Source organism: Diaphorina citri, unplaced genomic scaffold, assembly GCF_000475195.1.
Source record: "Diaphorina citri unplaced genomic scaffold, Diaci psyllid genome assembly version 1.1 scaffold498, whole genome shotgun sequence".
Taxonomy (NCBI): domain Eukaryota; kingdom Metazoa; phylum Arthropoda; class Insecta; order Hemiptera; family Psyllidae; genus Diaphorina; species Diaphorina citri.
The window spans coordinates 152,053-165,349 of record NW_007377933.1 but is presented as its reverse complement, the minus strand read 5'-3'; the positions used below and the strand labels follow the sequence as shown (position 1 = coordinate 165,349).

At 34.3% G+C, this 13,297-nt stretch overlaps 1 protein-coding gene across 1 annotated transcript in view; it reads left to right on the top strand.

Moving 5' to 3' along the window:
- The first annotated feature begins 915 nt into the window (after nt 1-915).
- The window catches only part of LOC103509442 (carbonic anhydrase-related protein 10), a 34,780-nt gene continuing 22,398 nt past the window's right edge, over nt 916-13,297 (top strand). The window contains exons 1-2 of the mRNA XM_008474061.2: nt 916-970; nt 3,338-3,388. Coding sequence (XP_008472283.1) covers nt 916-970; nt 3,338-3,388 — 106 coding nt within the window. The remainder of the gene's footprint in view (nt 971-3,337; nt 3,389-13,297) is intronic.

The window sequence follows — 13,297 nt, the reverse complement described above, 5'->3', positions numbered from 1 at the left end:
TTTATGACTTGGAATACATCAGAAGGGAGGAAATGCCCTCTTCGTCAAAGCCCTACCTAGAAGCGGAAAGTCTTATCTGTAAATCGTTAATTGGGTCAATAAATACTTCACTATTGTTTACAGAATTACAGTAAGTACCGACTTAATCTAAGCAGATTCTCATTTATCAACTCTTAGAATGAGATCACTTGCTATTATTTCTCTCGAGCGAGAAAAATACGTGAGCAGATACATATTGTGCAATAGATAAGAACAACGAGCACGTCATTGGATTATCTTCTTTTGATGCCATTGCTACCTTGTCCTAATAAATCTTGCATATGATGACGATTAACATTGGAAATTTCAAAGGATATTTACTCTCCTCAGAAAAAGCACGATTGATTACTAGGTCACATGTTCGATTCCTGCCCAGGGCGATGTTGATCCTTAAAAAAAAAAAAATCGTTCTCGGAACGACTGGCTTTCTCCTATCGCCTATCCTGTCTTTCTCCTTCAATTTGGGGACAAAAGACCTCCGTTGTTACAGTTCCCCTTATCAAACCTCTCCTAAAGAATAAGAATGAAAAAAAGATCGATTACAATTAATATTGAAATGAAGCAAATCTATTCCCAGGATGTAACAAAATGAGGAATCAAGAGACAAAACAGTAGCGTCCCAATCGTAGTTGTGCAATGGGCACATTCCTAAAATACAGCGATGACTAGTACCTATATTTGATTAAAGATAAGAGAAACTGTGCCGGGCTCATTCTACATAATTATGTCAAACATGAAATATACAGAGTGCCTAAAAAAGTCATTTTCAACACAATAGGCGTATTTTCCTTTCCTATTATCGTGAAAAAAAAAGCGGTTCCCTTGAATTTTTCCTCTCTGGCGCGACCGCATTGGCAGTAAAAGTCAACAGTCAGGATGCTGCAAATATTCGAAGTCTGGCCTACAGTACAGGAGAAAAATGAAGCTCGAAGTGAGAGAGGGGGGTGGCCGGGCCCCTCGATTCCAATTTTTCGGAGTCTGACGTACGGTAAAGGAGAAAAATTGAGTTCTAAATTGTTGAGAAAAAAGAAACTTTAAATTGCTTTTGATGTTCTGAACATCAAATAGATAACAATACGTCTACAAGTGTGTTATTATCAATTGTTAAGTACTATGAACTTTTAGACCTACACGAAGTTAAGGAGTGATAAATCAATAGGTACTAACATGAATAATATGTAGTGCTTATTTATACTGATCGTTTAGGACTAAGACTAACGAGTCTCTTTACCTCAGTAGTAGCCTACTGCATTCGAACTCTCGGTAATTCGAAGGAAAAAAAAACTCGGGTCAGTTGAAATCTGAGCGCTAGGCCAAGTTCCAGCAAGCACTACCTAGTTGTATTATTACAATACAATGTATCGGTCCCTCTTGTGGTCAAATTCGCAAACAATGTTGAGGATCAAATTTCATACCTCAACTAGGATTGAACCCATGCCCTCCTGATTACCAGGCGAGCTGGACCACTACATCACCAAGGCAGGAAATACAGTAATGGTAGGCCATAAGTGTTGAGAGTATGCAATTAGGATTTTACAGGAAATGGTGCCTAGGTAATGGGTGTCACAAGTATGAAGGAGTATGACACATTGACATGGTAGTTATGGGAATAATTCATATGCTAGCAGCTACATAAAACCCTCTTTAAAAAAAAAAAAAAAAAAAAAAAAAAAAAAAAATACCCACTCACGATGAGTTCTATCGCATATTCACTTAGCGATGTACCGGATGACTCCCCTTCTATCAGTGATGAACTGATCGATCAACGCATGCGATAAAACTCATCGTGAGTGACAGGCCTTAGCCTTATGGTGGGTCCAGACTTGTGCAATGCAACGTATAAATTGGAGCACACAACTAATTGGATCAGTCAAGGTGATATTTCTTTATCTCCCTAAAAATATTTCCTCATCAAAAATAATCTTATTCTGAAACCCTTGTTTTAGCAAATAGCATTTGTAATTTTATTGGGCTCCAAGATACAATTTGTGTATGGGTCTAGACAGTGGTGTGATTTAATAAACACACTATATTTTCAAACTCATCTGATGTAACAATAAAAAATGATGTCAGTGGTAGAGATAGTAGCAGACAATGTAGACATAGACCTTACTGACTTTGTAATAATCTCATCTATTGCACCAAGGGTTGTACGGTTTTGTGAAATTTGTCACTCCATTATACGACTTACTAATAGTTTTTCCTGTGCTATATTCGTTCTTCTTCTTATTCTGTTAAAAGAAGAGCTGCCACCTTTGTGCAGTCTAGGACGGACTGAGATCTTATTCAGATCTTGTCAACTTGACTCCAGAGTACTTACTTATAGCTCTTAGTTGAATTTAGACGTTTGATGATAGTACATACGCCCCTTAGGTAGTTTGGACAAAATGGGCAACCGTGCCTACAAAGAATTGGTGTCTTATTGAGAAATCCAAGAGTATTTCTAAGCCATTCAGCAGATGTAATAAAATGGTTTCTCTTTCATACCAAAGCCTGAACATTATTTCGTTAGTACAGTCCCTACATTTTATTGGAATCCACCACCAGGGTACATAATAACGCGAGTTTTATGTACCTAACGGTATTTTTTGAAAGAAGATTTTCGCTTTTCTTGAACCAATATTCGGAAGGAAAAAGTTGATATTCTGTGCGAGCTAGCAGACAAGCATAAGTAGGTATTACTCCCCGGAGATGAGGGTGCTCTTTACCTAATAGAAATTTATTAGACCTTTGTTATTGTTTTGTACTTCCTTAGCACTCCTTTAATCATAAATTCATTATTCTAAAAGTTTTCAAATACTCAATGGACCCAAAAACTAACGTCTTACGTTATTCTCTTTCGCTTCATGCAATTATTCTTTTCCCATTTCTTTTTTCCCCTTTCTCTTTAATTTTCTTTTGTTTGCCTTCGTACTCTTCTGACTTTGGAATTGGAAGTTACCATTTGTAGGAGTTACGGTACAGTATAGGGGTTTTTAAAATGGATGAAAATTCAGGGTACTCCAATAATCCAATCTAAAGGCAATCGAGTGAATACTCAATGGACCCAAAAACTAACGTCTTACGTTATTCTCTTTCGCTTCATGCAATTATTCTTTTCCCATTTCTTTTTTCCCCTTTTCTCTTTAATTTTCTTTTGTTTGCCTTCGTACTCTTCTGACTTTGGAATTGGAGGTTACCATTTGTAGGAGTTACAATACAGTAGGGGTTTTTTTTTTAAAATTGATGAAAATTCAGGGTACTCCAATAATCCAATCTAAAGGCAATCGAGTAATTTTGTTTTCTGCCTATGTTACAGTGTTCGCTGGTGTCAGTTGGGAAGACTGGTGGACTTATGACGGAATTTCAGGTAAGGACAGTTTGTTATGTGTGTAACTTAATCTTTCTTTAGTAAACTTTTAGAATAGATCAATAGAATATAATATACCCTGCTTATACTGCCAGAATGGAACTGAAAAGTCCCTTTACTCCTGCAGTATAAACAAGGTCTTATGTATTTCATATTCTTTTAGTCTTTTCTTTTCTTCTTCGACCTTATTAGGATCTGGAGATTGGCTTATCCGATTCGCAAGAATACTCTTTGATAGAATCGAATCTACAAATCCTACTCAAAACTCTCAAAAGTTCAAAGTTAAAACCCTAATGTCTTCGTCCTTATTAGGATCTGGAGATTGGCTTATCCGATTCGCAAGAATACTCTTTGATAGAATCGAATCTACAAATCCTACTCAAAAGTTCAAAGTTAAAACCCTAATGCACAATGGTAACAAAGCAAGGGAAAAAGAGCTAGTTCCCAAAGCAAATCTTGAAATCTCTGTTTCAATATGAACTTTACTACTAACACCCAATATCTCGTTTTGACTTCAGATATAAAATGTTTCATCGAGCTGTTCAATTTGTTGAGATTTATCCACTATTTTCCAATGCCCCATTTAAACTCATCCTGTATCTAAATGGCCATTTTATTAGAACCGATAACATGCGCGATGGTTGTGTGAACGCCAAGGAAGTGAAAAAAATGCTGAATGTAGATCGTAGGAAAAATGTTTTTGGCAGATCTTATTAGATAATGGGAAAAAATTTCAGTTAAATTTCTTTTCGACTGTGTGCGTACCTATATCAGAATTCTGTAGATTCTACAGCATTATGTGCTTGTGTCTGTGAGTGGGTCATAAGTGGCATGACATAATGGTGAAGTCGAACACGATTTTTCCACACCTAAAAGTTATTGGCTATTTGGCAAACAAAACCAACCTTTTTCCACTGGCTTGGTGTTCCTTGGCTTCCTCTTATTCGGTATTATTTGTTCGTTTCTGAAATCCCCTTCAGCCTTCGACGTAAACATTTTCACAGGAAGTGTTTTTTGGGGGATATTAAGTGAACAGAAAAGGGGAGATACAATATTCTACTTTATTTGAATAAAAATTGAAGACAAATAGAAAAATAAGCGTATTTTTTTGAAAATAAATTGAACGACATTTTCGTGTGAGTGAGACAATAACAGAAAAATCTTATGCTATAAAATTATTTTCTTGTCGTCAGATGAAGATTTGAAGAACTTGTAGAAGAAATAGCATACTGGGATGGTTCAGTAAAGATTTTGGTCTCTTTTGAAGATTGAAGAAATAGTGTTGGTCATACAACAGCATCATTGTCTGAAATTATAGAGTTTAAAATCTTGTTATATTACTAGAAAGATCATACTAAAAAAAGTCATAAAAAATCCGTTCGAAATTCATACGAAAAGCTACGGAAAATACCACCAAAAATCAAAATACCACCGAAAATCCGGTTCAAAGATTTCCAGTGTTTTCTTTCTTACAACGAACTACAAATCTCAGAATTTCAGCTAAATCGTTGAAATTTCAGCTAAAGCAACTTCTTTGAACTTTTCTCGGGCAATTTTATTATTAGTTTGTCAAACATGAGAGTTCTTTTCATATCATTAAAAAGCATTTTTTCTCGAAATCATATTTTCAATATAAAAAAAAGAAAAAAAAATCGAATCTTTTGTATTATTACGAAAATGTTGTATGAATACATAGCATAATTTAATCCAATTTATAGCCAAGTGAAATTTCCAGAAGGTTCGGAGGGTTGGAGCTTATTTTCGGAATTTCAGAAGGGGGAAAAGGTTTTGGTTGGGAAGCGCGTGATTTAGGTACGTAAAATTATACAAGTATGGGATGCAAGCGAAAAGAGGGAATTCCAAGAAATATTATTTGAAACATAACAATAAATGTTATTAAAATTGGTGGGGGACGGAAGATTCTAAGATCGGAAATAAAACCCGTAAGTCACTCGTCTGACGATTAATTTACATTCTTCCCTAAAAAATACCTATTCCATGTAATTATTCCAACGTAACTTCCTTCCCTCCTTCTGATATCTCAAAATACGAGTTTAAAAAACAAAACAAATGAGGTACTGTCCAGATGACCTCAATTTTGCCTCAAAAACAAGTAAGGAGATTTAATAAATGAGCTTCAAATGATGGGGGGGGGGTTTGAGGTTGTGGAAATGCAAAGAGGGCGAAAAGAAAAGGTAGAGGGGATAACAGGAAGGAATGGGGATAGAAAAATGAACTGAAGAATAATGAAAGGGGAAGTGGAGGGGGAAATCCTGGTAGGAATTTGTCGTGTTGTGTGTAGAGGCCAGCGGGATACGTGAATAAATACCTGTTATTAATGAACAAACACTGTGGATTACTGCTATTAACCCGTGAGTACACGCACATAGGGAAAAAATCTCACACGCTCGGCAAAAACGGTAGACTTTTTTGAAAATAAATTGAACGACATTTTCGTGTGAGTGAGACAATAACAGAAAAATCTTATGCTATAAAATTATTTTCTTGTCGTCACATGAAGATTTGAAGAACTTGTAGAAGAAATAGCATACTGGGATGGTTCAGTAAAGATTTTGGTCTCTTTTGAAGATTGGAGAAATAGTGTTGGTCATACAACAGCATCATTGTCTGAAATTATAGAGTTTAAAATCTTGTTATATTACTAGAAAGATCATACTAAAAAAAGTCATAAAAAATCCGTTCGAAATTCATACGAAAAGCTACGGAAAATACCACCAAAAATCAAAATACCACCGAAAATCCGGTTCAAAGATTTCCAGTGTTTTCTTTCTTACAACGAACTACAAATCTCAGAATTTCAGCTAAATCGTTGAAATTTCAGCTAAAGCAACTTCTTTGAACTTTTCTCGGGCAATTTTATTATTAGTTTGTCAAACATGAGAGTTCTTTTCATATCATTAAAAAGCATTTTTTCTCGAAATCATATTTTCAATATAAAAAAAAGAAAAAAAAATCGAATCTTTTGTATTATTACGAAAATGTTGTATGAATACATAGCATAATTTAATCCAATTTATAGCCAAGTGAAATTTCCAGAAGGTTCGGAGGGTTGGAGCTTATTTTCGGAATTTCAGAAGGGGGAAAAGGTTTTGGTTGGGAAGCGCGTGATTTAGGTACGTAAAATTATACAAGTATGGGATGCAAGCGAAAAGAGGGAATTCCAAGAAATATTATTTGAAACATAACAATAAATGTTATTAAAATTGGTGGGGGACGGAAGATTCTAAGATCGGAAATAAAACCCGTAAGTCACTCGTCTGACGATTAATTTACATTCTTCCCAAAAAATACCTATTCCATGTAATTATTCCAACGTATAATCTCGTCTAATCAAACAAGTAATCTCCTCCAGCAGAATGAACATTGGCTACTGAATAATGTACAGCGGGTATCATTTTAATAAAACAGCAAAAACTCCGGATAGCAATCATCAATAATCTCGTCTAATCAAACAAGTAATCTCCTCCAGCAGAATGAACATTGGCTACTGAATAATGTACAGCGGGTATCATTTTAATAAACCAGCAAAAACTCCGGATAGCAATCATCAAAAAAGTAAAAATAGGGTAAACAAGACATAAAAATCCTCGAGATCTTTCCTAGTTAAAGTTTTAAAAACAAGTTTTCGATAAATAAGTATACATCCCGTATTCAAATATTAACTAGTTTATTCAGTAAAAGAAATAAAAACATACAATATTCCCCATAGAACAGTAACCTCACTTCATGGAGCAAAGGAAGAATTTTCCAATCTTAACCCGTGAGTACACGCACATAGGGAAAAAATCTCACACGCTCGGCAAAAACGGTAGAACTTGTTCAATATTGGCCCTAACCTGTCGGGACCTAGGGTAGCTGTTAATTATATGGTTATCTAGATGTGATCACAGTCCATTGACCTATTTTCAATTCCAGGTTCCCGTGACGTGGCGGAAAGTTCGAAGCGGCAACTGAATGTGAGATTTTTTTTCATCACGCGTGTACTGACGTAACTTTTTTTTCTCGTTTTTAAAAAAAGTTTTTCTCTTCTATTGGTTCTGTTACAAACTGTTTAGTTTAATTTAATGAGATAATTACTTTTAATAATTAATTATATCAATAATAAAAATTAATTTAAACAAAATTATATCATATTTAATTTTTGACCTCATTGGTAATATTTCTAGAGGTCGGACTTCTGTTCTAGAGGTCGGCCGTTCGAATCCGCTCAACGGTTTGTTTCAAATTCAGAAGTGTTATATTTTCTGATTTCTTTATGACTGAAAAACGTAAATAAATACCCAATTATCATCCCCTCTTTATTCGATTCGTGTACATTATTTTGCTTAGGAAAATTAAAAAAATGTCAAACCAGGGGTTTGAACTGCAACTGTTTAAAAAAAAGTTGCTGAAATTACTTTAAATATAGTTTGAATATTCATAAACCAACTTAATCTATCTTAAAAATATTACATAATTCTTCAAACAGAACGAAATACAAAGCAAAACCAGGTGTGAGATTTTTTCTCTACACGCGTGTACTGACGTTCGGATTTTTAACGCGTGTACTCACGGGTTAAAATGTCTTAATTTATAGGCACCTACTGCTAAGTAAAAATACCATTTCTTTTTTACTTTCTGTGTTAGGTGATAGTACAACAATTACTACAATCAGTATAAGAAATTAGGCAGCTATCTTATGTCTGAAACCAATTGGTCATTCGGCTGAAAAGTACCCACAGCGTGGAAAGTAAGCTTGATCACAATAGAACCCTCAATTTTTATTATCCCCGTAGATAACCCATTTTTTGTGTTTTTGAAAGATCATATTTCATTAAAAAAATTAAACAACAATAGAAAACGTCCATTAAAACAAGGCACCGCGTTCAGATTTTAGTGCAAATTAATGTTCTATTTTGTTTTTGGAAATTGACGATCAACTGAGAGGTAGAAAAATGTTTTCGGAGTCGGCGAGAAATATTATCATGATTTATGAAAGGTGTTTCTTTGACGGGAAGGGAATCAAATTATAATTTGATTATAGCCCTGCCGGAAGTTTTAAATAATTACGACATCGAATTTTATTAATTAAAAAATACAATGAACCTCGCTTTGATGTAATGACTACCCAGTTTTTTTTCCAATATAATTTTTGGCCGAACCGAGTAGCCCCAAACTTTAAACTCTGCGAAAAACTCTCAAGATGAATCAATCCATTTGGGACCCAAAGAATTGATTAAGAAAATAAATTGTCTTTTTTCTTTCTTAGCAAAGTTTATTAAACATGCAGGATTGGTGAAAGAAAAGTCAGTCTCGATTTCTTTGTAGCCAGAGAGAGAGAGAGAGGGGGGGGAGAGAGAGTGAGAGAGAGAGAGAGAGAGATAAATGTGTCACAGCAGTATCCACGGGGAAAGCATCAAGTTTTAAAAAGTAAACCCTTATCATAAATGTTTTCTTTCTTATTTTACCTATCTGAACTTACGTTTTATATAACAAAAAAAAAAAAAAAAGAAGAAAAGGAAAATCTTTCAAAACTCTATCACTTTTATCCAGTTTGTTGACTTGGTTAAAAGTAAGGACTTTGATGAGATTTCGGAGCTGGGGCGACATCCCCCGTGCTGGCAATACCTCTCCTGTTTTTCTGCTATCACTTCCTATTTGCTATTTGATAGTGTGACTACCCTTCCACATCTCTAGGGTATCATTCAATTATTTCTGTGCACCATGTTTTATCAGAATTTTTTTCTCTCTCTTCTTTTCGTTCGGAAAATTTTCTGTATCACTAATTTTATCTCTTCTTCGTCGACTTCTTCTTCTTCGTCTTCTTTTTCTTCTTCTTCGTCTTCTTTTTCTTCTTCTTCGTCTTCTTTTTCTTTTTCTTCTTCTTCTTCTTCTTATCTGAATTTGTTAAAAAAAGAAGAAAGTAAACGGAATATTGCGGTACATTTATGTCTAAGCATAGCTTTGTTGGTTACAATAAGCTCATAGACTTTTATGAATTAAATCGTCTGCTAAAATAGTTTTTACTCGCCCATTTTAATAACAGTTTTTTATTGATAGAGATAATAAGAACTTGAATTTCATGCATTAAAAACATGAGTCGATGACGACCATATAAATAATGTACGTCAATAGATGGAGGACTGAATAGATATACATGTCTTTTATGAAATAAGGTCTGTTTTTCTCTCTCTCCTTTTCGTTCGGAAAATTTTCTGTATCACTAATTTTATCTCTTCTTCGTCGACTTCTTCTTCTTCTTCTTCTTCGTCTTCTTTTTCTTCTTCTCCGTCTTCTTTTTCTTCTTCTCCTTCTTATCTGAATGTGTTAAAAAAAGAAGAAAGTAAACGGAATATTGCGGTACATTTATGTCTGAGCATAGCTTTGTTGGTTACAATAAGCTTATAGCTTATAGACTTTTACGAATTAAATCGTCTGCTAAAATAGTTTTTACTCACCCATTTTAATAACAGTTTTTATTGATAAAGACTAAGAACTTGAATTTCATGCATTAAAAACATGAGTTGATGACGACCATATAAATAATGTACGTCAATAGATGGATGACTGAAAAGATATACAATAACATGTCTTTTATGAAAGGTCTGTTTTTTACGGGTTTATCAAAATGGCTCCGAGGCCTTGTGTTCAGGGTGTATTGATATAACTTTAGTGAAGCATAAAAACACAAATAAAATTAGGTTCATAACATTTACAAATATTTAAATTTGGTATTAATCTAAGTTTAGGAGGCTCAGTTTAGAATCCAAGATTTTAAGAGTGCTTAAAAGACTATACCAGAAATACTTCAAAAGTTTTGAAGCGTTTTGAAGACATTGGCCAAAGATGGGACTTCGGTAGCACTGCGCCAAGTCAAAAAACAGGCGAGTTACCAAATAATGTTATAACGCCATCTAGATCTAAGAAGCTCAATCTTCTTCTTTTTAGAATTTTCCATTTGACTATGGTCTTAAATAGAAGTCTAAGAAGTTCAATGTGGGTTAAAATACCACTGAAGCAACTCTTTCCAAACATTTACAAATATTTAAATTTGGTATTAATCTAAGTTTAGGAGGCTCAGTTTAGAATCCAAGATTTTAAGAGTGCTTAAAAGACTACCAGAAACACCTCAAAAGCAACCATGGAGTTTTGAAGACATTGGCCAAAGATGGGACTTCGGTAGCACTGCGCCAAGTCAAAAAACAGGCGAGTTACCAAATAATTCTATAACGCCATCTAGATCTAAGAAGCTCAATCTTCTTCTTTTTAGAATTTTTCATTTGACTATGGTCTTAAATAGAAGTCTAAGAAGTTCAATGTGGGTTAAAATACCACTGAAGCAACTCTTTCCGATGTAGATCGTAGGAAAAATGTTTTTGGCAGATCTTATTAGATAATGGGAAAAAATTTCAGTTAAATTTCTTTTCGACTGTGTGCGTACCTATATCAGAATTCTGTAGATTCTACAGCATTATGTGCTTGTGTCTGTGAGTGGGTCATAAGTGGCATGACATAATGGTGAAGTCGAACACGATTTTTCCACACCTAAAAGTTATTGGCTATTTGGCAAACAAAACCAACCTTTTTCCACTGGCTTGGTGTTCCTTGGCTTCCTCTTATTCGGTATTATTTGTTCGTTTCTGAAATCCCCTTCAGCCTTCGACGTAAACATTTTCACAGGAAGTGTTTTTTGGGGGATATTAAGTGAACAGAAATGTAGATCGTAGGAAAAATGTTTTTGGCAGATCTTATTAGATAATGGGAAAAAATTTCAGTTAAATTTCTTTTCGACTGTGTGCGTATATCAGAATTCTGTAGATTCTACAGAATTATGTGCTTGTGTCTGTGAGTGGGTCATATTATAAGTGACATGACATTTGGTGAAGTCGAACACGATTTTTCCACACCTAAAAGTTATTGGCTATTTGGCAAACAAAACCAACCTTTTTCCACTGACTTGGTGTTCCTTGGCTTCCTCTTATTCGGTATTATTTGTTCGTTTCTGAAATCCCCTTCAGCTTTCGACGTAAACATTTTCACAGGAAGTGTTTTTTGGGAGATATTAAGTGAACAGAGAGCAATCATCAAAAAAGTAAAAATAGGGTAAACAAGACATAAAAATCCTCGAGATCTTTCCTAGTTAAAGTTTTAAAAACAAGTTTTCGATAAATAAGTATACATCCCGTATTCAAATATTAACTAGTTTATTCAGTAAAAGAAATAAAAACATACAATATTCCCCATAGAACAGTAACCTCACTTCATGGAGCAAAGGAAGAATTTTCCAAGTTTAGTGTGTGTAGTCAGAACGCCAACCTAATTCATGATTGAACAGCAATGCTTTCCCGAAGCAGTCTACAGGGTGAATCTTAAAGTTTAGCAAATATGTATCTGAATATCTGAAATTCTGTTCGGAATAAGAACGCACCTGTAACAGAACAATGGCTGAAAAAAATAATCGTATGATTAAAATACATTTTTGGTGTCGTTAGAGAGGGAATTTTCCACAGATGAGATCGAAAATCTCATCTGTGGAAACAAGGTTACGTTCAACTCTAAATTAACGTATTTGAAATAAATTATTTTTTAAAAATGCAAATACAATACTTTTTTCTTACACAAGTACCTATCTTTTAGCAGAAAGGAACAAAATATGGTGGTACTCCTTTATTGAAAACGATTTATTTCATAGTTTCTCAGAATTTAATATACTTGATCAATAGTTTCTCAGACTTTAATGTAGTTAGGGGGAAAACCGCATTACGGAGAATCGACGATACCCAGAAATCTAAAATGAGATTGATAAGAAGGAGGAATAAACTAGGAAAGTTTTGGGTTAGGAATGATACACCTACGTAAATTCGAAGTATAAAATTTGAGAGCGCCCACTAACTTCACCGTTACACTCTGTGTTTGCCACATTTGTAGTGTTTTTCCTTTTCGCTTTCTCTTGCAGCTTTTACATTGGATTTTTTTTATTTTATAAATCACTTTGGATTTTTTTTTTTTTTTTAATATTTGATTTGATTTGAGTTACAAGGAAAGGCTGTTAACGCGTTTTCTACTTTAACTATTTTTCCACATACACACTTCCTCCGTGAAAGTTAATAAATCACATTTATAATTTACATTCATATTCATTTCCTTTCTTTTTTCGGCTTCTCATTTTGTATTATTCCTTTTTCTAAAAAAGAAAGAAAGAAGAAGAAAGATCGAGGAAATACGGTGAAACAAGGCAAGAGAAACAAGGAAGAAATATGCTTGGTCTGGAATAAACCCCAACAAGCATATAAAATTATTCATATGACTTTTCAGTACCTACTTAAAATTGTTAGGAATGTAGGTATGCCATGTAGGTAAGATGTGTTCATATACCTTCATAGTAACATCCCTTCATTCTTCTTGGAAGATCATACCAAAAGTTCTAGACTAGATTTAGATTAGGTATATATGTTATAGCAATAAGTATTAGTTTTAAGAAACATGATTAACATACGAATTTTGTATAAATAAACAATTAAAATTATTCATTAATTCCTAGAAAAGTAACAAATGAATGCGCTTGCTATCGAGAGCTTGAGGAATAATGGCATCTCCACTACTACCTACAATACATGCAGTATCAGAATTTGTTAGTGGAGATGCTAGCTAGCGCATCTATCTTTATGTCTTTATCTGACTGAAAGGGACGAGCACTCTCACTTTTTGCCTAACAAATTTATTGAATCCACTTTTCCATCAGTTTATTTTCTCGTCTTCGCTCGGGGTTACAGAGTTATGGTGGCTTGTTTATGGGCTCTTAGGCTTTGAAATTGAAACCAGAGGCTAGCCGATGACAAGTTTACAGGGATGGATAATGACTTTTGGACCACCCAGAAAAAAGATTTTTTTTTTAACTTTAGTTGTGTT